The 27,746-nt window shown below is 37.2% G+C and overlaps 1 protein-coding gene across 1 annotated transcript in view; it reads left to right on the top strand.

The window, feature by feature from the left end:
* The window catches only part of LOC110019192 (PGR5-like protein 1A, chloroplastic), a 60,956-nt gene that overhangs the window by 32,124 nt on the left and 1,086 nt on the right, over positions 1–27,746 (top strand). The window contains 6 exon segments of the mRNA XM_020716776.1: positions 4,254–4,281; positions 4,284–4,317; positions 21,675–21,726; positions 22,582–22,692; positions 22,787–22,884; positions 22,967–23,025. Coding sequence (XP_020572435.1) covers positions 4,254–4,281; positions 4,284–4,317; positions 21,675–21,726; positions 22,582–22,692; positions 22,787–22,884; positions 22,967–23,025 — 382 coding nt within the window.

The raw sequence follows: 27,746 nt of genomic DNA, 5'->3' as shown, positions 1-27,746 counted from the left end.
CCAAAAATCAAATCCAGCTAAATGAATATGAAACTCACGGCTAAGGCAGCAAACCAAAGCCAAAAATCAAATCCAGCTAAATGAATATGAAACTCACGGCTAAGGCAGCAAACCAAAGCCAAAAATCAAATCCAGCTAAATGAATATGAAGCTCACGGTTAAGCAACCCAAAACAAAAAAAAAATCAAATCCAGCTAAATGAATAGGAAGCTCGTGGTTAAGGCAATAAGAGAGGGGAGAGCCCACGGGTAAGGCTCACAAAAGGAACGTAATCACCACAAAACCAACCATCAAATAGCCACCAAACAGCATCTATATGGGCCCAATCACCAGCTACTTGAGTGCAAACAGTAATTGCAACACCCAAACAGCTAACTAGAGCAATTAATGACACTTTCAAGCTTACAAACTTCTCCAAACAATAATTCTGAACCTCCTACAGCCAACAACAACTTCCTACAAATTTGCTACAACAAACTTAACAGTTTAAAAGCTCCCAAACAAGCTTACTGGCGGAGTCAGGAAAAGGGGCAACCCTAGACCACTACAGAAGCAAACCAAGCTCAAGAAACATTCCAAAACCTCAGCCAATATAAATCATTAAAGGAAGCCCGAAACAAGCCCAGAAAAAGGGTAACTCGAGCCCAAGAAATGTTCCAAAACAATAAAGAATTTCAGCCAGCATAAATCACCAAAAAGGGACCAAAGCAAGTCCAACGTAAGGGACGAACCGAGCCCAGCATATGGGTAAGTCAAGCCCAAGGAATATTCCAAAACGACAAAAGATTTCAGCCAATATAAATCATTAAAAAGAAACCCAGACCGGACCAAAGAAAGAGAGAAACCGAGCCCAGCACAAGGGGAACCAACCAAAAAAAATATTTCTAGCGTAAACTTGATTTCAAAAAGAGCTCAAACCAAGCCCACCAAATGGACTAAAATAGGGTCACAAAAATCAGATTTCATAAAGCCACAACCAAGCCCAAGAAAAGGGCGAATCAAATCCAATACGTGGGGCAAAATAGGAAGCATGAAATGAGCTCCAAACGTATGTTTTTACCTCATAAAACATTCTAGAACATATATTTCAGCAAAATGGGTAGCAATGAGAGCATGAAATGAGTCCCCAAATATAATTTTCCAACTTTAAAAATGATTTCCAGCATATTTTTCATCGAGGGGCAGCAAGAAATGCAAGGTGTGAGCCCCAAATATAATTTTCCAGCTCATAAACAGAATTTCCTGCATATATTCTGATGAGGGGCAGCAAGGAATGCAAGATATGAGCCCCCAAATGTAATTTCCAGCATTAAAAAAAAATAACATCCAGCATATATTTCAACAAGGGGCAGCAAGAGAGGTAAGATATGAGCCCCCAAATATGATTTTCCAACTTTAAAAATGATTTCCAGCATATTTTCCATCGAGGGGCAGCAAGAAATGCAAGGTGTGAGCCCCAAATATAATTTTCCAATTCATAAACATATTTTTCAATCATGCATTTCTTACTTTCAAACATTTCAAACAATGAAAATAATAGAGACAACCCTCAAACATGCTTTTCCATAGACATTTATAAAGGAATAAATATGCATTTCTAGATTACCATAGCCATACTTTCAAACGCTTCAATTAAAGAAAATAAAGATGATCCATATGTGTATATTTCATTTCTCACTGCCCTAAGGAAATATTCATTCAAGCCTTTTTTTTTCAAGATTTCCAATAGCATGCTTCGAGCAAGACAACAAAACAGAGGAGAGGAAAAGGAATACTTCTTTTAGCAGATTTGAAATAAAACTATAAGAATGGTTCAAGAAAAGACTACTCCAAGCGAAATATTCTTCCTAAAGATCCCAAGAATCGACCACTACAAATGCTCCACGTCACAAGCACTCGAAATTTCTAGCTTAAAGAGGATTCCAACAACACTCTTCTTCCTCAAGAACTCTTCCTTTCTTTCTCAAAATTTTCAACAACTCCCAAGCCACAGAAGATGAGAAGAAAATGTAAGTTTAGAAAAGATTTTGGCAGCACCTCTCAAAAAGTTCGGCCAACCTTTGATTTTCCCCCAAATGGGGTTTTATAAGCATTAGAGGAGAAGAATAGCCACCTACCAGCCACCCTGGCTAGCAAATCATGTGAGGGGAGAGGAGGAGAAAGATTTAAGGCAAGAGGAAATGCAGCCTAGGGCAGAGGAAGAGCCGACCAGATGGAGTTCCACCATTGGGAAGCCGTTCGGTCGAGCAGAAATCGAAGAGACGAGCCGCAAGTACGAATGACAGAGGAAAAGAGAAGAAGCTCGGGCTCGGCAGCATCGCTCGATCGATCCACGCCCAAACGAAATCGCTGGAGCTAGGGCACGACACACCCGAGCAGGTCTCGGTCGAGGGAGAGGAAAATGAATGCCGCGGGATTGAGTCGAATGCGGGGCCGAAAATGTTTGGTTAAGGGAGCGGGTGAGAACCTAAATAAGATTTAGGTTTAATATGAATATGATTTAAGAAAATATTTAATATTTTGAAAAAAAAAATTTAATTTGTGTTTCACCCACGTATCAAAACATAGCAAAAAATTGATATCATTTTTAGGTAATTCTGAAGTTCCGGACGCGTTGGCGAGGTTCGTTTCACCACCGTAAGTCGTTTTGACGAATTCATCGATTTGCGTGTCAATTTTCTCGTGTCGAAATTATGGCAATATGGGTGTCATTTCCAACCAAAATTGGTATCCCGGACGCGTTGGCGCAGTCCAATTTGTCGTCGGAAGTCATCCGAAGAAGTTCGCATTTTCACCCGTCCTTTGGGCTTAATTGAAGTCCGATTTCGTGCAATTTTGTGAACTTGGTGTATTTGATGTGTGTATGTGACGAAAAGGTCGTGACGATGTTTTCCTAAGGCTTGAAGTCCTATCAAGAACTTTTCCCTTGAGTCTTCGCAAAATAACCCATAACCGCTCGTCTATAAGATGATGGTCTTGTGCCAAAGATGCTAGACATCAAAGGAAAATAAGAATTGACTAGAATTTTCTAAAAGTGTGGGTCTCAATTCTAGTTTTCTAAGATGGTCAATTGGAACTCCTAGAGCTAGATCCTAAGACCCTAGAAAAGGAAATGACCTCAAAATTGAGGTCAACAGATATGAGCGATCATATATGCAGATTATAGCATATGCTAGTAATGTAGGAAGCTTAATATATGGAATGATTTGCCCTAGACTCGATCTTGTAAATTCTGTAATTATGTTTAGTCGATGCACAACTAATCCCGGACAAATGCATTGGCTAGTTGTGAAATGGATTTTGACATACATCAGAGGTTCTTTGTATTGAGGACTGTTTGCTTGGAGGTCCTAATATCATAGGTTGTGTTGTGCAGTTTATGGTGGTATTGTTAGCTAGAAATCTTTTTTACAACAAATAGTTCCTTTGTTTACCACAAAGCTGAGTTTATAGCTACCACTGACGCAATTAAAGGGGGCCTTTGGTTGCAACGTTTAATGAAGGAATTTTGATTCATACATAAATGGTACGTGGTGTATTGTGACAACCAAAGTGCACCCCATCTACTGAGGAATCCAATGTTTCATGAAAAGTCAAATAAAATAGATGTTAAACTTAATTTCATCAGAGACCCCTTCCCGGGCTGTGGAGGTAGAAATGATTGCAACATAAGAGCATCTAATAGTTATCTTAACGAAATGTTTATCTATTCTAAAATTCAAATACGGTTTGAATGTTGTCAATTGCAGTGATGAAAATCTGAAATTAAAATAGGATCATGGTGGGGATTTTTACTAGTTGATCCTATTTTAATTTGATCCCGGTCCACTTTAGTTTCTTCTTGTACTTGGCATAACAGATTGCCTGTGCGCCCTTTGTTTGTATGTTTCAGGATAAATATATAAAACCTGTAGGTTATTTTAATGGAAGGCTCTTTTCTCTTTTTGATAATGAATGATTTTTCTGATTTAGCTTTGAAAGTGGAATTTTCAGAGATTTGTGTAAACATTCTCTAGTGTTGTATTGTTATTTTTCTTTATAAAAAAAGTTCTGTTTTTCAATACCCTACAAAAAATGTAGGCATTTGTTGATTCACGAGTCATTTACGATTACTGATCTTCTTATTATCTGTCAAGACTACTATTATAAATTAAGCTTAGTTTGTATGACGGGAATTTAGTTATAATTAATAATACGAGATGTTGCTATTTTGACCCTATATTTGTCTGTAATATTTATTCTTTCTCTTGTAGGTCTACAGTGATTTAACAGTTGATTACTTCTGAATGTGCCGGCAGCTGTTATTGCGTTAACCCTGTGAGTTGTCCATTTGTATTTTTTTTTAATGATATAAAGCTCGAGCTTAAATGTAAATCTTGTAAATGGCGTTTTCACGTGAATATTAAAGTCCTTCCTGTTTATTCTTAGATCTTAGGACTTTATGATATAGCTGAACTTGTTGGTAATGAGATGTACTCAGAACTTTTACTTTCGGCTGATTAAGACTGAATCTCTGCATTGAAGCACTGTAACCTTTATGAAAAATGGGATAGAAAGATTTAGGGCTTGTTGGGGTTCAACTTTGTTTTTTGTTTTCCATTTTTTATTTGTTTTGTTAATGTTTTGAATTGAAATTTAAAAAATGTTTGGTGGTGATAATTTTCTTTAAAAATACTCAAAAGTATCAAGCTATTATGAATATTTTTAAACATAAGTTTAATTATTTTTGAAAATGTAACATAAAACTTTAGGAAAACACATTAAATAAACATTTTTAAAAACATATTAAAAATTGAAAATCTAAGAGTCATTTGAGATCACTTTTGTTTTTTATTTTATATTTTTTGGTCTTATATTGTTTTGTTTATGTTTTGATTTGAAATAAAATATATATGTGGTATGATTGATTAAGATTAAAATTTTTTAAAAATGCTTAAAACACCTCATATAATTTTGAGTGTTTTCAAAAATATTTTTTCTTAGAAACAAAAAAAATATAAAAAACATATCAAACAAATATATTAAAAAAAATCAAAAATAAGAACAAAATTGGTCACAAACAAGCCCTAAGGCGCCATTTGAGATTTGCTTTTGTTATTTGCTTTTTATTTTCTATTTTTGCTTGTTTATATTCCGTTATGTTTTGATTTGAAACAAAATATGTTTGATTAAGATATGATTGTTTTTGAAAAAACAAAACTTGTTTGAGCACTTTAAAAACCTAGAAGTTATTTTGAGTGTTTTCAAAAACATATTTATTTGTTTCTAGAAACAAATTAAAGATATGATAAAATCACATTTAACAAACATGGTTTCAAAAACAAAGGAAAAAAAATTGATCCCAAACAAGCCCTAAACAAAAACAAAAGTGGTTCCAAATGGGCCCTTAGGAAATGTGCAGTGATTAAAGTTTCAAATGTTCTTCTTTTGCTTATAAAATCTTATGCCTAGTGATAAAAAGATGTGAAGTCATGCAAATTTCTATTGCTTTTGCTCACTGAAAAGAAATATTGATCTAATAAAGTTTCCTGCTGAGAGTGGATATATATTGAAGTTATGGTTAGTTTCATTTTTTGCGAAGCAGATTTTTAAACTACTGAGGTCGCCATGTTTTTTTAAACACCATATTAACAATTTATTCTTTTGTATAACATGCAGTGGTATTTTTTGATTGCTGACTAAGGTCATAAGGATGAGGAAATTTAATATTGAGCTTTGGATTACTCTTTTAGCGAACTTGATATCATATAGTCATTTTCTAACCTTGTCTCTCGGTATAAAAGTAGACATCTAACAAAACTATTTATAACATCTTTTTGTTTTAAATAATTTTTTCTTATTGCAATTGTTGTTTTTCGGAGAAACTAATCACCTTCATTTCACATATGTAATAATTAGTGGTCCACAGTATGGGTTACCATGATGCAACTGACCTTGTGTGACGTGTTATGTCATCTAGCTAGAACCTAAAATATCAACTCGTCACATGATTTCATTTTTTATCTTGATTCATTAAGAATACTGCATGCTTTAAACTTGTCACGATTCGATCCAGGGATTTGAAATTACTGAGTTGGGAGCAGAAGATGAAAATCAAAATTTCTATTACTAAATAGTACGGGTAATCATGTAAATAAATTGAAAGAGTCACTAATGAAAGATAGTTTAAATCAATTTAAAAGTAAACAAGCATGAAAAGAATTATCTTTCTTTAATTTATATCTTCTATAAACATTCTCTTTTTAATTACTCAGTTTTTATCCCAAATATCCATCAAAATTATCGTGAGTTATCAACAATTTAGTGAATATTCATGCTTTTAAACTAAAGTAATATAACATAATAGAAATAATATACAACACAATATTTTGTCTCAATATCCTTTTATATCTATATTTATCATATGGGTTTCGTCTGAAATTTTTATTAATTAAGTTACATCAAAATTAATATCTTTTTTCAGTTTACGTGGTTGGATACCTTAGTGTCTAACTAATACTATTAGTAGGTGAACCCCATCTATCAACACACATATACAGGCATACTATATAGTATAATTAATTTTTTGTCATATCTTTCAATATTTATTTATGATATATAATGCATTAAATAATTACATTCAATATACTAAGAAATTTATAACATTTGCTTCAACATTGAACAATATGTCATATAGAACAGATAAATCATGGACAATTAGCAATAAAAATTGGTTTGAACAATATTGAATGATGCGTTTGGTTTAGAGGAAGTAACAAAATTATTGTTTTTTAAAAATATGAGTACTCACATCGATGCCTGATGATTTTATTTTTCATCTTATTACTCCTTGAACTGTCCCTTCAATTTAACACATATAATAATGCATGAAATAAGTTAATACGAGAACGGTAGTAAATTGAACAAAATAAATCAAATCACAGTAAATTGACTTATATATCATCATTAAATTTTTAGTCATCTAATTTTTTTCTTAACATCGTATTATTATTAGATCATAAGATTCAACATTACTTTATTAAAAACCTTTTTTATTTTTAAATATATACATTTGTACTAATTTGTACTACACACAATCACATTCACTCACACACACACCTTGTATTGATTAATCTTTATTTTATTTAATATGTAAATTATTTAACATTATTATTTTATATTTTATCACAATTTATTTATAATAATATTTATCTTATTAAAATTTGTTTTATGATATTTTAAAATATTCAATTAAATTGTTAATCTTAATGATTTTTTTAATTAATAATTTAGAAGGCATACAAAAACTTATAATTAAATTTAGGGATATTTACATATTTAGAACACAATTCTTATGTTTTTACATATCTAACATTTAAACTTTACATACGTAGCACACAATTCTTACATCTCTCACATCTAAACTTTCATATTTACATGCAATCTTTTTTTTGCTTTAACATTATGCATGCAAATGTGTATTTCACTTTTAAAAAGTGGTAATAGTTAAAAGTGGTAATAGTAATATTTTTATGTGATTGTAAAGATTGGAGTCGTATGAGCGTAAATATTGAAGTTTAGGCGTGAGATATATTAGATAAATAAGAATTGTGTGCTATGTATGTAAATTCCTTTTAGGTTTATCCGCATGTATTCTTATTTATTTATTTATTTATTTATTATGTTAATAAAATTACACTCCATGGTCATTCACTGCCTTCGTTTGTCTTAGCATCGACTTGGCTTCGATCAAGCAGGATCTCTCCCTTTTTCTATCGCTTGATCCATTCGCACCAGGGTTACAATTTTCCTTTTGCTTCACCCCCTTAGGGGGTGTTTGGTAGCATACTTTTAATAGGATTTACGACAAGATTTAAAATAAATCTAGCCAAACACCAAAAAGGAGGCAAGTTAAATCATCTGTTCTGCTAAATTCAATTTTTACAACAAGATTTAGCATACTTTTAATAGGATTTACAACAAGATTTAACATAAATCTAGCCAAACACCATGCAATCTTTTTTTTGCTTTAAAATTATGCATGCAAATGTGTATTTCACTTTTAAAAAGTGGTAATAGTAAAAAGTGGTAATAGTGATGTTTTTATGTGATTGTAAAGATTGGAGTCGTATGAGCGTAAATATTGAAGTTTAGGCGTGAGATATATTAAATAAATAAGAATTGTGTGCTATGTATGTAAATTCCTTTTAGGTTTATCCGCATGTACTCTTATTTATTTATTTATTTATTATGTTAATAAAATTACACTCCATGGTCATTCACTGTCTTCTTTTGTCTTAGCATCGACTTGGCTTCGATCAAGCAGAATCTCTCCCTTTTTCTATCGCTTGATCCATTCGCACCAGGGTTACAATTTTCCTTTTGCTTCACCCCTTAGGGGGTGTTTGGTAGCATACTTTTAATAGGATTTACAACAAGATTTAACATAAATCTTGCCAAACACCAAAAAAGAGGCAAGTTAAATCCTCTGTTCTGCTAAATTCAATTTTGCTCTCTATTTCGACATAAATCCAAATTTTTTAAATCCCATCTATAGGCGGATTTAACAGATTTTTCTTAGGAAGAAAAACAGTGCTGTGTGGCTCCTGTTGTTGCTTCCTTGGTGGCAGTATCCCGAAGTGGCAGTATCCCGAAGGGAGGATTCAACGTGATCACTCACTTTCCATTGTCAACTTCCCTGGTCACCTAGTGCCTCGAAGGGAGTATTCGACGCGATTTTCCCACCGTTTTTCGTCGACTTCAAACGGATTGTTCTGGTTCTTCTAAATGTGACATTATCCTTTACATCGATTCACTTTTTCAACACAAATCAGAAAATTCAAATTTTTTTTTCGCTAGGGGAGAAAGCTTTGCAAGGACATTTATGAGAGCGGTCTCACTATGAGAAGAAAAGGCATGAATGGTACTAAGGAGAAGCCAATGAGATGAAATCAATCCATATGAGGACTCTACATAGGGAGTTTCGAATAGTGAAGAAAGACATTGGAGACGAAGTTAGGGAGGGTAAAAAATGGAGTTTGAGGAAGAAGATGATTATACAGTGGGCAAAAAGTTCCTCAACACCACGTGCCAGATTTTGGGATGGAAGATCAATCAAACTTGTTTATTGTTGAATGCATTTACATACATGATTTCAAGGTTAATCCTAACAACAAGAGGAAAAATAAATATTATTACTGAAAGCAAATAAGAGGTTACAACCAACATACTTGAAAGAGAAAATACAACACCACGACACCTGAAACTATGGATTAGTAACAAACAAGACAAACACGTAGCAAGGGTGGATCTTGGGTGATGGTGGTGGCAGTTGGAGGCTTTGCAAGGTGGTAGCAAAGGGGTGGGTGGATTGGGCAGTGAATAAACAATGGTTAGGGGTGGTTCTGGGTGCCGAGAACAACAACTAGGTTGCGGGGAGGTGGTTCCGGTGGCCTGGACAGTAGTAAGGCGGCACAGGGAACGGTCTTGGGCATCTTGAATGCCAATGAAAGTGCAAGTGCAGGAACAACAACGAGGCTACAGGGATGCGGTTCAAATGGTTGGAATAACAATGGACAATAAGGTGAGGGGCTTGGAAAAGCGGTAGCAAACAGGTGGGTGGATTGGGCAGTGAATAAACAATGGCTAGGGGCGGTTCTAGGTGCCGAGAACAACAGGTAGGTTGCGGGGAGGTGGTTCCGGTGGCCTAGACAGCAGTAAGACAGCACAGGGAACGGTCTTGGGCATCTAGAACGCCAATGAAAGTGCAAGTGTAGGAACAACAACGAGGCTACAGGGATGCGGTTCATATTGTTGGAATAGCAGTGGACAATAAGCTGAGGGGCTTACGGGGCTGTGACGATGAGGCAAAAGATTGGGAGAAGGTGGAGGGAACATTGTGGGTGGAGGGGATGGCATTGGATAGCAAGGCGAGGGCCTTATGGAGCTGCAACGACAAGGTAGAAAGCTCGGAGGTGGAGGGAAGGTTGCGGGGTACTGAAACATCAACCGGGGTACCATAGGCATGATGCTGGACAACTTACAGTGAGCAGGTGGCAGTTGGGAGATTAGGAAATGTAGGAAGACAACCGGGAGGTGGCTGTCGGGGCAATTGTAGCGAGGAGGAACTTGTGGTAGCGAAGCGGGAGTGATGCAGCAGAGTTGGAAAAGGATAACCCCATATCGGGTTGTGAGATACAACCGAAACACCATTCAACCCTTAGCGGAGAGCTGCCACCTTAAAATAAGACAATAGGAGCCCCGCTTTCCCTTGGATACAGTCTTAGATGGGAAATCATGGACACCAATGGTTGTCCTGATAGAAAACATGACATGAATCAAATATATAAGTCTTAGGTAATTATGATTAGGGCCACTTTTGAAAGAAGGCTATAAATCCATGTAAGAAAGGCCAGCGAACCCTCAATTTGCTGTTTTTATTAACTGAGCTGCTCCCTCCTAAGTCGTGATGAGCTTTTCTACGTCTGGTCCAATTTGCAGTATTGTAGGAGTACTATAGCAGGGGTCACAAGAACGCCCTTGTGGGAAGCTCCTATGCCACTCTTCCGGTGTTGGGTGAGTTTAGACCTCGTCTGTCGAAGATTCTGTTTTCTTATAATACTCAAGTCGACCCTTTTAAGTAGCAGAAATGTTGCAAGCTCCTGGTAAGTCAATTTTGTAGGTATAGTATTTTCAAAACACATCCTGATGGAATAAGTATCCATCCACTTTTAAACAATTCGAGTTGGAGCCGCATAACGATGTAGATTCTCACAAGCCAAATTCTGAGCAAGTAATTCTATAATCTACTTCTCCCACTCATATTTGACTGGAGGCATTTGATTAATAAGTCACGAGGAACCAAATTTATAATTACATCTAATTTAGGTTGGATTACGCAAACGCATGAGATGTATCTTCTTCTTCTCGGGAAGGACTTGGGTCTCACTGTAGAATGTTCTTTCCCACAAAGATTCTGAGGTGATTTCTAACACTGTGATTTATCCATCATCTGATCATCTATTGACGGGCACACTGTTGAACTGATTTAAACACTCATTGACTCCATGTAATCTTCCAAAAATGGCACAACAGAGCTTCATCCATGACATGTCGAACCTCCCTCTCTAGGGTCAACTCAAGAGATAGGCAATATATCTGAAAATTCTTAATTCTCTTACATGAGGTTGTTCTTTATCTGGTAAATGCTTCTTAAACTCATTTTATTTTGGATATCCAATGCTAGTTCTGTTGATGCTCGTCTCAACACTTACAAAATGGTAGTTTGAGGCACCACAATCTCATACTCTGTATGGATGCTTATTGCCTTAGAGTCACTACCTTCTAAAATAACTACTATTAACTTAGCTGGAATTTCTCTCTCGGGCTTGATTAAAGTAGATGATGTCTCTTCTTCTTTGGTTGACAGTTAGTACTCTTTTTTTGTGTTCTCTTTTTTTTTTTTCAGTTTCTACTATATCATTGTCTATTTTTTTAATATGTTTTGCTCAGTGAAATAGATCATTCCCCTGATTGTGCAACTTGATTCAATATGCCCAAATTTGTGGCACTTGAAACAATTTTTGGCTAGGACAGATGTAAGAATACTGATTCTCTCTACCTATTCTTTTCTTTGAATTAGTTTCTTCTCTGACAGGGTTGGCTTGGATGTTCCCCTTGTTATATTATGGCTGTAAGATCTCGGGTTTGAACCCTGTCTGTATGAGGTGGTGGTCGCGGGGTGATTTGGTCTATCTACTTCTGAAACTGGTTGTTTGAACAACTGGTTTGTAGTGAGCTGGTAGGTACTGGCGCTGTATTTTCTAGCAATTTTACTCTTCCGTTCTCGTTATCAAAGTATCTTTAAGTTCTCTCACCACTGAGATGCACTAGTCCTTGATTTGTTAGTGAGTAGTTTTATCATTCCGTTCAGTCCGTCTTGATACTCAAAAATACTTTCCAAGGTCTAGAGTCACTTGTTGACCTCATTCAAATCCATGTGGCCGTCGAAATATGACAAATCTACTTTTTTCTTCAAAATTTTGGCTTCACAAATATTTTAGATCAAATCATCGGGGTAGAGGTACTTCATCCTTAGAATCCAGATGATAAAAGAGATGCATCCCATTCTTGCCATCTAGCAAGTCACTGTTATGGCGTAGCTCTTGGCGGAGTTGTTATTTTATCTCTTTCATGGTAAATGGCTGATCGACATCCAGTTATTGTCTCCTCTGCAACATCATTTGCATTCGGGTGTGGGTAGGGGAAAGAAAGTGTGTAGGGGTGTGTAGGGTAAGAAAGAAAAAAATTGAGTGGTCGGATTGAGGAATCAACAACGGGGAAGTTTTGTGTGGAGGTAATGTTGGGTTTGGGTGCATACTAGAAATCCTAGGATAGGACTAGCTTTAGCTTAGCTTAGCTCTGATATTAAATGATAGCAGAGTTAACCCAAACCATAAGAGGAAAAATAAATATTATTACTGAAAACAAATAGGAGGTTACAACCAACACATTTGAAAGGAAAAATACAATTACACGACAACCTAAAATCTGGAATAATAACAGACACTACACAAACACTTAACTATGGTGGATCTTGGGTGGTGATGGTGGCCCAAAAGGGACTTGGAAAAGTGGGTAGCAAGAACGTGAGTGGATTGGACAGCGAAGAAACAATGGCTAGGGGCAGTTCTAGGCGGTGGGAATAACAACTAAGTTGTGGGGAGGTGATTCCAGTGGCTGGGACAGCAGCGAGGCGGTAGGGAGAATGTTCTTGGATGGTTGGAACGACGATGTCAGTGCCAAGGAAGTGCTGAAACAACAGCAAGGCTGCTTGGATTCGGTTTGGGTGGCTGAAACAATAGTGACAACAAGGCTAGGGGCTTATGGGGCTGCGACAATGAGGCAGAAGACTGAGAGATGGTGGAGGGAATGTTGCATCTGACGCGGATAATAGTGGACAACAATAAGTGGGGGCTTGCGGGGCTGCAACAATGAGGCAGAAGGCTAGGAGAAGGTGGAGGGAAGGTTGCCGTTTGGGGGGTTGGGGGGGTGAGTGCGGTGGGATGGCAATAGGGGTGTCAGAGGATGATTTTGGATGGCTGACAACGAGCAAAAAAAAGTTGAGAGAGTAGAAATTGCAAGAACTCAACTAGGAGGTGGCTGCCAATGCAGATGCAACGAGGAGCAATGTGTGCTAGCGAAGCTGAAGGGATGCGAAGGGGTTGAAGAAGGATAACACCATCTTGGGAGCGAGATACGCCCGAAGCACCATTCAACTCTTGGAGGAGAGGCATTACCTCGGAACAAGATACAGTCGGAGCACCACTTGCCCTCAGATATAGCTCTAGAAGAGAAAACTTGAATGCCAACGACTGTGCTAATAGAAAACACGAAGAAAACCCAAAGCCTAAACATAAGAATCAAATATTTAAGTCGTAGGTAATTAGGGTTGGACTCACTGTTGCAAGGAGGAGCCAAATCCATGTAAGGTCAGTCGGCCCTCAATTCGCTGTTTTGACTAGTCCCAGGTCGCTATGAGCTTTTCCGCGTTCGGTCCAATTTGCGGTACAAGTAGCAGTACTATAGTAGGGGTCGCAAAAACCCCCTGCAGGAAGCTTCTGCGTCAATACATACACTCAATTCTTATTTTTTTTCCTTATTTAACACCTAAACTTTTATTTTTACATTTATAAACCTAAATTATTATTGTCACAAACAATACTGCCATTTTAAATTTTAAAAAGTAAAATACACATTTTCTTGCGTAAGTTGTCATGTATATAAATTGAAGTTTATGTGTTAGACATATAAATACACATAAATTAAGTGGTATATATATAAATCTTTGTATTAGTTTGTTAAATAAATGTGCTACTTTCATAGCATTGTCATCCTTGCAGTTGCCTAGAACATGCGAGAGCTTTGTAGATTGATTTTTGTTGACACTCCATGGTGCGTGAGCTTACCGCAAACGTGGTGCTTAGCTGCTACAGTAATGTGGGATTTCACCATCACGAGAGATGGGTCGAAACAGTCTCGTTTTCCTTTTTTATGCTTTCTTTCCTATCATCCTTCATTCAATTTTAGTATTTTCTATATATGTGTTGTATTAGTGTTTGAAACTCAGTTTTGCCTCAGATTGGGCAGTCATTGACATCCGTTTCTAATTCAAAGCCTATATCCGAGGGTTTGAGTGGTGTTGCGGCTATATCCTCTTCCAAGATGGTGTCAAGGCAGATGCAACGAGGAGGAATGTGCAACAAGGAGGAATGTGTGCTAGGATTAGTAGTGAGCTAGGCTTGATTTAAATTTTTCTAATAAGGTTTATAAAAGAGAAGCATAATTAACCATGAATACTTTTAACAACCGCATCTTATTATTTTCATTACTATTTCCCAAATCTAGCCACCTGTCATCGTTGCGGCCACCTCAGATAGTTGTCCTCTTGCTATCTGCAGTTCCCCGCATCCTCCTTCGTTTCCGCAGACATTCCCCCTCACTGCAGCCGGATAGTTGTCCTCTTGCTATCTGCAGTTCCCCGCATCTTCCTTCGTTTCCGCAGACATTCCAGATACTTTTAACAACCGCATCTTATTATTTTCAAAGCCAATTCTAGACGTTGCGGCCACCAACTCACTGCAGCCGCCCAAAAACAGCCTTTTCCTGTTGTTTTCTGCTGCTCTAGCTACCCAACAATCCATTCCTCTCCTTCCAGCTTGCTGCCCTTGCCACAACTCTTCCCCTTCGCTGCTGCCATCCGCACCCTTTGCCGTCGCCGCACCTTCCAACCTTCACCCACTCCTTGCTACCTCGTCGGAGAACCCTTGTCGATTACCAACATCACCCCGAGATTCCACCCTAGTTTGTTATTTTTAATTTTCAGGTATATTATTGTTATATTTTTCCTTTCAAGTGTGTTGATTGTAACCTTTTAGTTGCTTCAAGTAATAATATTTGCTTTTCTAGTATTGATTTGGGTTACTTCCAATATCATTTGATATCAGAGCTAGCCTAACCTTAGTCATATCCTAGGGTTTCCTAGCATCTATCTTACCCCTCCAAATTTTTTCTTTCTTTATCTCCAGACCATAGCTAAATTTTAACCTAACTCTAAATTCTCTTTGTTGATTTTCAAAATTAGCAACCATAAATCAATTTTTACACCATCTTTTACCTCTCAACTCTAAACCTGAGCCATACTACCAATGAGACATGTCCGACCCTACCTGGGATAAGATACATCAAGAGATCCGTCGCTTTCAACAGAGGCTTGCAGAAACTGATGACGAGACTTAGGGAGATTACTCTCAATCGAGATCTAGAGAGTTAAAGGGGAGAAAGAGATGAGGGTTTGAATTCCTTCCATAGGGAGTATTTCATTGATGAAGAAGACAAACCACAGTGTTTCAGAATCTGAAGTTTGTATGCCAGCGTGAGGGAAAAGATAAAATTACCACTTGGCCCAAAATGAAGCGGGAGATGCTGTATCAATTCCTATCAGCTTACTACAGACAAAATATTCAGATCCTTGCTTTAGAAGTGGAGAGACGAAATCACCAGACGACCGACGCATCTTATAGACAGAGTTCAACCTCAGGATCTTATAACTAGAATACACTCAAGAGAACATCTAAGCTAACCTAGTGAGATAAAAGTTGATTCAGAGTGGAGAACAGGTGGAACCAAGCTACATTTTTAAATTCGTCCCAACTAAGAAGTGCTTCAAGTGTTAAGAGTTTGGGCATAGTGAATTGGATTGCATAATCATGAGGGTGATGACTTTCTCTGATCAGGGAGGAGTTGAAGAAATAAATGGTGATCCAGGAGAAGATGAAGACTATAAAGATGATTTTCAACTTGATTTTCAACTTCTGAACGATGAGGAGACATTAGCGATTTGAGTTGAACCAATTAAAGAGGCTCCAATTGAGTTGACAATAACTGTTATAGAAGATAGTGAGTCTGAGATAATAGACATTTATATAGAGTATGAGATCGTGGGGCCTCGAACTACCATTTTGCAGACGTTGAAAGGAGTATCGGCGGGACTAGTATTAGATGTCTAAAAAGATTATGAGTTTATGGAGTTGACATCAGACATAGGGCAGTCCCAAATAAAAGAATGTCAAACTTTTCAGATATATAATCTACTTTCTGAGTTGCCCCTGCTAAGGGAGGTTCAACATATTCGAGATCAGACTGTTTTGTCTTTTCTGGAAGCCCATAAGGAGTCGCTATGGTATTAAATTCAGTTCAGCAGTTTACCCATCAACAACTGATCAGGCAGGATGGATGAACTACAGTGTTGGAAATTGTCGTAGAAGTTTTTTTAAGAAGGAACATCCTTTAGCAGTATACCTATTAAGAACTTATCAGGCCGGATGGATGAACCACAGTGTTGGAAATTGTCTTAGGAGTTTTTTTAAGAAGGAACATCCTACAATAGGATCTTGGTCCTTTTAGATAAGAATAATCATCTTTTGAGTGGTTATACTTCAGTGTGGTTCAACATATCATAGATTTCATCCCAGAGTTGATTTATCCTTACATACTTGTTTATCAGATGTACTTAATTGAGTACAAATAGTCGAAGAAGCCAATTACTAATTTAATTTCTCGAGGCTTGGTTTGTGAGGATATCATTCATGTACAGTTCCGATTATAATTGTGCCGAAGTAGGATTAATACATATTCTATCAAGACATGCTTTGGAATGTCAATGCCACATGATTTACTTATCGTTAGATTACAACATCTCTACCACCTTCAATGCGATCGTTCTGATGTCATATGATGAGGAGATAGAAGCTTTAACTGATGAGGTTGAAGCTCTCCCAACCCGAGAGATTGATGCGCAAGCAGCTATAGGACTGCAGGATTTCACAATAGTAAGAAACGGGTTGAATCATTCATTTATTTATTTTTATGCTTTCTTTCATATTATCCTTCATTCCCTTTCAGTTCTTTCTTATATATGTGTTGTATTACGTTTTGAAATTCAATCAAAAGTTAATTTTGGCTCAGATTCTAGCCGCCAGTGTTCGTTTCTCCTTTCGAGGGTTGTATCCAAGGGCTTGGGTGGTGCTTCGGCTGTACTACTCTCTCGAGGTCGTGCTTATTTTTACTATCCATTTCCACATCCTCCCCAAGGTGCTCCCGATTGCCCTCCATTGTTGTAGCCACCCCCAAACAGTCGCACTTTGCTGTTTTCCCTGCAGTTTTCACAATCCAGCCACTTGTCCTTCTTGCTGCCACCCCAGACAGCCGTCCTCTTGCTATCCTGCAATTTCCCACATCGCTCGTCGCTTCCTCTGACATTACCCCTCGCTGTAGACGCCCGGGAACAACCTTTTTCTGCTGTTTTCTACTGTTCCAGCTACCCAACCATCAATTCATCTGCTTCCAACTTGCTGTCCTTGCCACAGTTCCTCCCCTTCGCTGCCGCTGTCAACACCATTTGCAGTCGCGGTGCCTTCCAGCCTTACCCACTCTTTTCTACCTCGTTGTAGGGCTAAAACCCTCACCGATAACCACCACCGTCCCGAGATTCTACCCTACTTTGATTATTGGTGTCGTGTTTGCTACTACTTTTTATTTTTGGATTTTGTGTTATTATATTTTTTTTTTCAAGTGTGATGATTGTAACTGCTCATTTACTTCAAGTAATAATATTTTTTATTATGGTTTGGGTTACCTCCGGTAGCACAACATTGGCTCCATACTTCTTTGAGAGCACAATGGAAGAATTGTGGGTACCCAACCAAGGGATCTGAGCTTTTAGCTTTCGAGCTTGTTTTTAAACCAGCTGAGTGTTAAATCTTGAAATAAGGTGTCAAACATGCTTTGATGATTTATCTAGGTGCAACCATAATTGTACCAAACACTTCTCTGGATTTAATAAATATGGATTTATCGAATTTACTAAATTCTATTTAACTTAAATCCTAGGTGCAACCAAACATCCCCTTAGAAAGATGAAATTGTTTGCTGTCTCCCTCGCTTCGTCTCCTCCCTCTCATCACACCCCTTTTTCTGTTTTTCCTTCTTAACAATATGGAGCCGACTCTTCATCTTTGTCTTGCTTGGATAATCACACGAATTGTTTGCTCAGAACTGATGCTAGCCGACTCCCTCATTTTTATATTGGTGTTACAAAACTTATCCTGAATGTTTCATTACTTTACCGAGTTGGCTGCATTTTAAACCATTATGGATAATGACTGCAATGCCTTGAGGCTCAACCCATTTGGTTCCAGTCATCTCCATAGCCTCTAGTCAAACAATGGAGAGTTCTTTTTTCCCTCATCTTCAAAATGCTTCATATGCTTGTATTTGCTAACATGAAAATCTTCATTTCCATTGCTTTCACTATGGCCGTAGTTGTTCCTTGTAAGGCATCGTTAGGATTAACTTGAATGTGGATATCAATCTATCATCATTTATTTGGGGATTTAACTTGTTTGGTTTTTAGTGTGTTATCCTTTCTTTATGCTCTCCGAGTTTTCTCTTTAACAAATTATTTAATTTCTTCATTTTATCCCTTTTCTAGCCGTGTCATTGCAAGCTTCTTTTTTTGGGTTTGGAAAATGAATGTAATGCTGTGATTTTTTTCAAGTTTAGCTGGGGATTGCTTCTTTTTTTTTTCCCCCCTTAGAATAATTTAACACACCACACTTGTCATTTTGTATTTCATCCCTGATTATCTGCAAAAAGCTTCCATATACCTCAATATTATATAATTTTGAATTTTTTCCTTAAAAAAACTGTTTTGTCTTTTCTGGAAGCCCATAAGGAGTCGCTATGGTATTAAATTCAGTTCAGCAGTTTACCTATCAACAACTGATCAGACAGGATGGATGAACTACAGTGTTGGAAATTGTCGTAGAAGTTTTTTTAAGAAGGAACATCCTTTAGCAGTATACCTATTAAGAACTTATCAGGCCGGATGGATGAACCACAGTGTTGGAAATTGTCTTAGGAGTTTTTTTAAGAAGGAACATCCTACAATAGGATCTTGGTCCTTTTAGATAAGAATAATCATCTTTTGAGTGGTTATACTTCAGTGTGGTTCAACATATCATAGATTTCATCCCAGAGTTGATTTATCCTTACATACTTGTTTATCAGATGTACTTAATTGAGTACAAATAGTCGAAGAAGCCAATTACTAATTTAATTTCTCGAGGCTTGGTTTGTGAGGATATCATTCATGTACAGTTCCGATTATAATTGTGCCGAAGTAGGATTAATACATATTCTATCAAGACATGCTTTGGAATGTCAATGCCACATGATTTACTTATCGTTAGATTACAACATCTCTACCACCTTCAATGCGATCGTTCTGATGTCATATGATGAGGAGATAGAAGCTTTAACTGATGAGGTTGAAGCTCTCCCAACCCGAGAGATTGATGCGCAAGCAGCTATAGGACTGCAGGATTTCACAATAGTAAGAAACGGGTTGAATCATTCATTTATTTATTTTTATGCTTTCTTTCATATTATCCTTCATTCCCTTTCAGTTCTTTCTTATATATGTGTTGTATTACGTTTTGAAATTCAATCAAAAGTTAATTTTGGCTCAGATTCTAGCCGCCAGTGTTCGTTTCTCCTTTCGAGGGTTGTATCCAAGGGCTTGGGTGGTGCTTCGGCTGTACTACTCTCTCGAGGTCGTGCTTATTTTTACTATCCATTTCCACATCCTCCCCAAGGTGCTCCCGATTGCCCTCCATTGTTGTAGCCACCCCCAAACAGTCGCACTTTGCTGTTTTCCCTGCAGTTTTCACAATCCAGCCACTTGTCCTTCTTGCTGCCACCCCAGACAGCCGTCCTCTTGCTATCCTGCAATTTCCCACATCGCTCGTCGCTTCCTCTGACATTACCCCTCGCTGTAGACGCCCGGGAACAACCTTTTTCTGCTGTTTTCTACTGTTCCAGCTACCCAACCATCAATTCATCTGCTTCCAACTTGCTGTCCTTGCCACAGTTCCTCCCCTTCGCTGCCGCTGTCAACACCATTTGCAGTCGCGGTGCCTTCCAGCCTTACCCACTCTTTTCTACCTCGTTGTAGGGCTAAAACCCTCACCGATAACCACCACCGTCCCGAGATTCTACCCTACTTTGATTATTGGTGTCGTGTTTGCTACTACTTTTTATTTTTGGATTTTGTGTTATTATATTTTTTTTTTCAAGTGTGATGATTGTAACTGCTCATTTACTTCAAGTAATAATATTTTTTATTATGGTTTGGGTTACCTCCGGTAGCACAACATTGGCTCCATACTTCTTTGAGAGCACAATGGAAGAATTGTGGGTACCCAACCAAGGGATCTGAGCTTTTAGCTTTCGAGCTTGTTTTTAAACCAGCTGAGTGTTAAATCTTGAAATAAGGTGTCAAACATGCTTTGATGATTTATCTAGGTGCAACCATAATTGTACCAAACACTTCTCTGGATTTAATAAATATGGATTTATCGAATTTACTAAATTCTATTTAACTTAAATCCTAGGTGCAACCAAACATCCCCTTAGAAAGATGAAATTGTTTGCTGTCTCCCTCGCTTCGTCTCCTCCCTCTCATCACACCCCTTTTTCTGTTTTTCCTTCTTAACAATATGGAGCCGACTCTTCATCTTTGTCTTGCTTGGATAATCACACGAATTGTTTGCTCAGAACTGATGCTAGCCGACTCCCTCATTTTTATATTGGTGTTACAAAACTTATCCTGAATGTTTCATTACTTTACCGAGTTGGCTGCATTTTAAACCATTATGGATAATGACTGCAATGCCTTGAGGCTCAACCCATTTGGTTCCAGTCATCTCCATAGCCTCTAGTCAAACAATGGAGAGTTCTTTTTTCCCTCATCTTCAAAATGCTTCATATGCTTGTATTTGCTAACATGAAAATCTTCATTTCCATTGCTTTCACTATGGCCGTAGTTGTTCCTTGTAAGGCATCGTTAGGATTAACTTGAATGTGGATATCAATCTATCATCATTTATTTGGGGATTTAACTTGTTTGGTTTTTAGTGTGTTATCCTTTCTTTATGCTCTCCGAGTTTTCTCTTTAACAAATTATTTAATTTCTTCATTTTATCCCTTTTCTAGCCGTGTCATTGCAAGCTTCTTTTTTTGGGTTTGGAAAATGAATGTAATGCTGTGATTTTTTTCAAGTTTAGCTGGGGATTGCTTCTTTTTTTTTTCCCCCCTTAGAATTATTTAACACACCACACTTGTCATTTTGTATTTCATCCCTGATTATCTGCAAAAAGCTTCCATATACCTCAATATTATATAATTTTGAATTTTTTTCCTTGAGGCGTGCTTTGCTAGTTTGGCTAATCCTATTTATGAAGATAAACATTACACAGTTGCAGTTGGTTGCCACATTCGCTTATGATCTGCTGAAAACTCCCAAGTTCCATAATCCATGTGAATGTTTGAATAAGGATTAAATAAAAGCTTCAAGCGTTACCATATTGTATGACAACAAGTCCTTTTAGTACAAATTTTCTGTTATCTGAAAATTTTCTCACTATTTATTCACTGGGCCATATGATGTTTCCTGTCATAATTATTTTTTCTTTTTGCATATTTGTGTTCCTGCTTGCTTGCTAATTAACATTTTGTTGTTTGAGAAGGCAGATATTTTTCCTAGCAGACACACTATTTTGTTTTTTCTTCCACAGGTTTTTCTTTCTTGATGATTTGACTGGTTTTGAGATTACCTATCTTCTGGAGGTAAGCTTTCTAGATTAAAAATCATTAATAATAGGCATCCATTGTGTAACTTTGTGGTTATAAGAGGAAATAATCCTTCTTATTTGTCTTGCCTACTTTATGCTAATAGAAATTTATCACTACTGGAAATGTTCATAATTTATTCTGCATTTCCTTGCTAAGATATGGGTTGCATACGAAGTACTTTACTCATCTCTTGCTGTTTCATCTTATATCACAAAAATTCGTTATGGTTGAGAATATTTACAAGAAAGATTTTTCATCCTGGATCGAATTATGCAATTCCACTCATGTTCAATTTGTTGTAAACATTTAACTGTCAATATGCAAAAAAAAAAGAAAAAGAAAGAGAAAAGAAAAGAAAATATCTTAGTAACAACATTGTTCTAAGCAAATTATTTGACAAAACTAGCTGTTTTGATCTTTCATTTATGGACGGCTTGGGGATCTGTAGCTTTATCTCAAGTCTTCCTAGCCTGGAGAGATTTCAGTTGCAGTTTTGTTTCCATGGCGCTACTATTTCTGTACCTTCTTATACATATGTAAATTTAAAAAAATGATGCAACCTATTTGGTTAAATTTCTCTGCTAGTTTCTTGCTAAAGTCTTCCTGTATCGGAACTCTTGAATTCTCTTGGACATTTCACTGAAATGGAGCTTGCTTACGAGTAACTCTAGCTAGCAATTACTCATCTGTTTTTTGTTGTTAACCTTCCATGTATCCAACGTAGCTTTCTTACACTGCCAGTTCTTTTAAACCTCTTTACTGTCTTGTGCTACCTTTTTTCTCTTCTGTTTAATTTTTTTTTGGATGTTTCTTCTGATTTTTTTTTTCAATCTCATTGTATAAACACAGCTTCCGGAACCATTCAGCTTCATTTTCACTTGGTTTGCTGCTTTGCCTCTAATATTTTTTTTGGCTCAATCAATTACCAGTTTCATTTTTAAAGACTTCTTGATCTTGAAGGTAGACGTTAACCTTTATTTTTATCTTTTTTTCGAGTTACCCAACATTCCCTAACTGATTGATGCGTCTCCTGACTGATGCATTTCATATGCAGGGGCCATGCCCAAATTGTGGAGTTGAAAACCTCTCTTTCTTTGGGACTATACTTTCAATCCCTAGTGGCGGCACTGAAAATACTGTGAAATGCTCGAAGTAAGTTGTAAATAGTTCCTTTTATTATTTGCACTGTTAACACTTTTCTGAACTAGATAAAAGAGCAATTTTTTTTTTGCAGCTGTGGTACTGCAATGTTGTATGACTCCAGAGTACGCTTGATCACTCTTCCAGAGCCAAGTAAATCATGAGTGGAGGTGAGGATAGCGTCCCTTCCATTCCTTTATTGGTAGCAACACATCTCAGTATTAAAATCAATAAGATGTTCTAAAAGTGAGAAGCTTATCCGATGAGTTGATTTCGTTCCTATGCTTCTATTGATTCGTGGGAACTTATTTTAGTGACACTAGCGCATGATTTGGGGGTTTAATCCTGATGAGGTTCTTTGAAATTTTCAATTTAGTCCCACAGCTTGGATCCAGTTCAGCTTGTTTAGCAGACAAAATATTATAAGACATGGGATTATCCAAATAATTTGTGTAGCAGACAAAATATTTGTCAGGAAGCTTAGATGAGTAATAATGTAGTACCAGGAATTATGAGTAGGGTGGCAGTTTTTTAGAATTTGCTCACCATATTGATTGGCTTCCTCGCTACCCCCAGCTGTGAATGTATCGTGAGTTTTTCAGTCACGATGAAGAAATGGAGGCTCAGCTTGGATTTTGAGTGCGAACAACTGATGGAGAGAAAGACCTGAGTTTCGAAGATCTCTGTGCACTACGGTCCCTCGTTGAGTCATTTTCTTTCCTATAATTTTTAGAATAATTTTCATTTCTAAAATGAAGGGAACTCTTAACCTATGTTTTTGTTGGCTTGCTAGGACACAAACCTTACCCTCTAGATAAGTGTTTTTGAACTCTCTCCCTCTATGGGGAGAGATTGATAATCAATCAGAATCTTATATGTCATCGCTAATTGGGCAAGACATCAGAAGGTTAGAGTTAGCTCTTGGCACCACTTTGTGAGATTGAAGATCTCAACAATAAGGGTCGTATTTTGGATGACTTGGCATCTTGAAGTTGTAAGGCTAGCAGAGAGAGGGAGATGAATTTTTCAAGGTTTTTTGAAGCATGAAGTGATTTTTCCCTTCCTTTAAAGTCAAATTGCCTCTCGTCCTTGGCATGTAAATTAACGTTGAGCCCTACTCATTAAAATCTTAATTTCTTCCATTGATCAACAAGATGTACTGTCAAAGCTTTCATTAGAGGAACAAAATAGATGGCTCACTCTACTGGATCCATTTAAAATAGGTCCCTCGTAGGAAACTACTTAACTATAAAGGAATAATACAAAAGCACAATCTAAAAGTACTTCTAACAATTTATCTTTGCTTTTTTTTTTTATTGGTTTTGGGTGCGACCATTCCTCCCAACGAGGGAGAACATTCTAACATGGGGGGATTGGATTTAGTGATGCCTTCTTCATCTTGTTTCCTTGATTGTTAGGCCTATGCTACGTGACCTATTCCTAAGATGGAATGTAAGAATATGTCACTTGCAGTGATAATAGATGTTGCGCGGACTCTCCTTTCCGGGACTTGTGAGTGGACACAATATTTTGGACGCATGTTCGGCACAAAACAAGAATCCTCACTAGAGTAGTTGGATATATGCGTTATCTGCTGAATTGGGGGCAATTGTATAGTTATTAAATATTATTTACAAGAGCTTCAGGTCACTAGGAGTGCAACACATTATATCTCATAATGTTTTCCATACTTCATCTGTATAAGATGTTGAGGTTGTTAAAACTTAGAAGTGCATTACATTGAATCTAATAGGGTCGCCATGTTTGAAAGGCATTATAACAATAGTGAGTTCTGTTGACCGGTGCTTCAATCTCATTGAAGCATCATTCTTACTAATCACTGACAATAGATAAAGTAGAGCACCAACCAACCCACTCTCCTAATGTTCTGGTACAAGTGCTCTCTATTCTCTACCTTAGCTTGAAGTCATTGTATCAATAGGAGGAAGTTACCTGTAGACAAGTGATGTTGGTCTCAAAGATCCATGCTTGACCATAAGGATTGACAACTTTGTTGGCCACTAAATCCTTATTCTTGTGATGTGGCGAATAGCTTAGTGACAAAATTGGGTATATGCCATGGCCAAGGTAGTTCTACCTTTTGTTGGGAATCCTCCAAACAATTCTCAATGTCACTGCGGAATAGGATCACAGGATTTGAGAAAATTGGAACAAAAAATTTAAACCAGAAGCACAATTAAAAAAATAACCAGAAAAGAACATAGGAATTTTACGTGGAAAAGCCTAAAAAAGTTAAAAAAAGCCACAGAACCACATCATCACAAATTTTACTATGAATTTCAGAAAGTTTTGCAAATGATTCACACAAGTTTCTTCTGCACACTCACATGAAAAAACTTACAGTGCACCACTTCACACTCTTCCTACTGATCTGACATAGAAATGCCAATCAAAAACATCAGAATTCTTCTTGCCAACACTTCTCACTTTTACCTGGATTTTGTTGATGAACAAATAAGAAGAGTTACGCTCCAAGCCCACACATTTGATGAACAAACAAGAAGAGTTACGCTCCAAGCCCACACATACGCTGCCTGAAATCATGACATAAATAGCAGTTCTCATGAAAACTGCTCCGGGCGCCCATTTCTCTGGAAGCAAGCGCCCCATTTCTCGGATGAATTTCTGATTCTGATAATCCCATAACTTGTATCCAAACTCATCTGAGTCACATCCAATGAAGCTGCACTTGACATATTTCGAGTCAAGTTTGTTTCCGGACCCTGCATCAACATGCACGTATGCAGAACACCCAAATACTCTTAAATGAGAGACATACCTCTTTGTCACTCCAAGATTCTTCAGTTAAGTCTTTCTTTAAAGGTACTAATGTATAAGCTACAATGTTTACTGTTTTAACCCAAAATTGTTTTGGCAAGCCTGCGTGCAAGCTCATGCTCCTATCACGCTCCATATTTGTTCTGGTTACACGCTCAACCACATCATTCTTTTGCGATGTTCTTGGGCAAGTGAATTCATGCCTGACCTTTTCTGTAGCACATAAATTCCTGAACTTCTGATCACGATACGCGCCTCAATTTTCTGATCTGAGATATTTCAGCTTTAAGTTTGTCTCATTTTTTATCATAGTATTCTACTTCTAACAGTCTTCAAATACATCAGATTTTGGCTTTAAAAAATAAACTCATATCTTTCTCGTATATTCATCAATGAACATGACAAAATAGCTAGAACCTCCAATGAGCTGAAATGGAGTAGGACCCCATACATTAGTATGCGCTAACTCCAGTTTCTTTGACTTTACCATTGACCCGCTCTTGTAGAAAGAAACTTTATTCTGCTTGCTATATATATAATCTTCACAGAATTCCTGATCAATTAATTGCAAATCCTGAAGCTTATTCTTTGAAAGTAGAGACTTCATACTTTTCTCACTCATTTGGTCAAGCCTGCGGTGTATCCACCCCGGTTCCAACCACATCAATAAAATCAGTTATTTCATTGATTAAATAAAGAGTGCTTTCAATGTTTCCTCGAGTCATCACTAATGCCCCCTGATCACCTTCCATGAATCACGTGTAAAAGTTGTAACGAGTCCTGACTTTGTTAGCTGGCTCACAGAGATGAAATCTCTTCAAACTTTCGAATATGTCTGACTTCAGTAAGCATTCAAACTGTTTCATTCGGCAATCTGATATCAACATCACATTTTCCCACTATACTGTAGGCCTTGTTTTCTTCCAAATAAGTCTTCCCTAGATCACTCTTGAGTATATTTTTTAAATAACTCTTTATTCAGACAAGTATGAAAAGAGAAGTACTAACTAGGGATAACACCAGGGAGTCATTTTGGATTTCACCAGTGGAGACATTAATAGAGAAACTATTTTTCTATCCTCCTCCACCAGCTTTCCTTGGAGCTTTGCAATCCTTCTTGAAATGTCCTTTCTTACCACAGTTCCAACATTCTCTGCTACTTGAACTGAGCTTTTCTTTCTTGGACTTGGATCTACCTCTGCCTGTATTTTTTGCCCAGATTTTTTCCTCTGTTATTAGCATTCAATGAAGAATCTGAAGATACATCCCTCACAACTTTTTCTGCGAACTTCTTCATTCAGCATCAGATCCACGATATCTTCAAAGTTAAACTTCAAAGTTCCTGAAGAATTACTCACCGCCGTTATCAAACCATCTCAGTTGTTTGTCAATGAAGATAGTATCATCAGTGTTCTGACCTCATCGTCAAACTTAATCCCCACAGAACACAACTGGCTCGTCACACTGTTGAAGTTATTGAGATGTTCTTCCACTAAACTGTCTTCCACTATCTTCATGTTGAATAATTTCTTCATCTAGAAAACCTTATTGAAAGCAGAAGGTTTTTCGTTCATCTTGACCAATGCCGTCATGAGATCCGTCGTAGCTTTCTCATTCACAATGTTGAATGCAACAGTTTATGAAAGTGACAACTGGATCAAACCTAACGTCATTTGATTCAACAATTCTCATTCCTCCATAGGCATAGATTCAGGCTTCTTTATAATTCCTTGTAGTTGCAAGTATAGTTTTTTCAGATACAACAAATTCTCTATCTGCATCTTCTAGAAAGTGAAGGTTGTTCTCCACTTTGAACCTTTCTTATTTGGCCATTGCTCTCACTTGAATCAAATCCTGCTTTGATACCAGTTTGATAGGAAATATACCAAACAACTCCTTAACTCTACCGAGCTTAGGATTAATTAGAAACTAAGCCACACCGCGGAATAACGAGATCACAATTCGAGAAAACCAAAACAAACTCTAAATAGAAAACACAATCAAAGTAACTAGAAAAATACTCGAAAATTTACGTGGGAAAACCCTCGAATAGAAAAAAAATTATGGAGTCACAC

The sequence above is a fragment of the Phalaenopsis equestris genome, unplaced genomic scaffold, assembly GCF_001263595.1.
Source record: "Phalaenopsis equestris unplaced genomic scaffold, ASM126359v1 Scaffold000053, whole genome shotgun sequence".
NCBI classification, from domain to species: Eukaryota; Viridiplantae; Streptophyta; class Magnoliopsida; order Asparagales; family Orchidaceae; genus Phalaenopsis; species Phalaenopsis equestris.
This window is presented reverse-complemented; position numbering and strand designations above follow the sequence as displayed.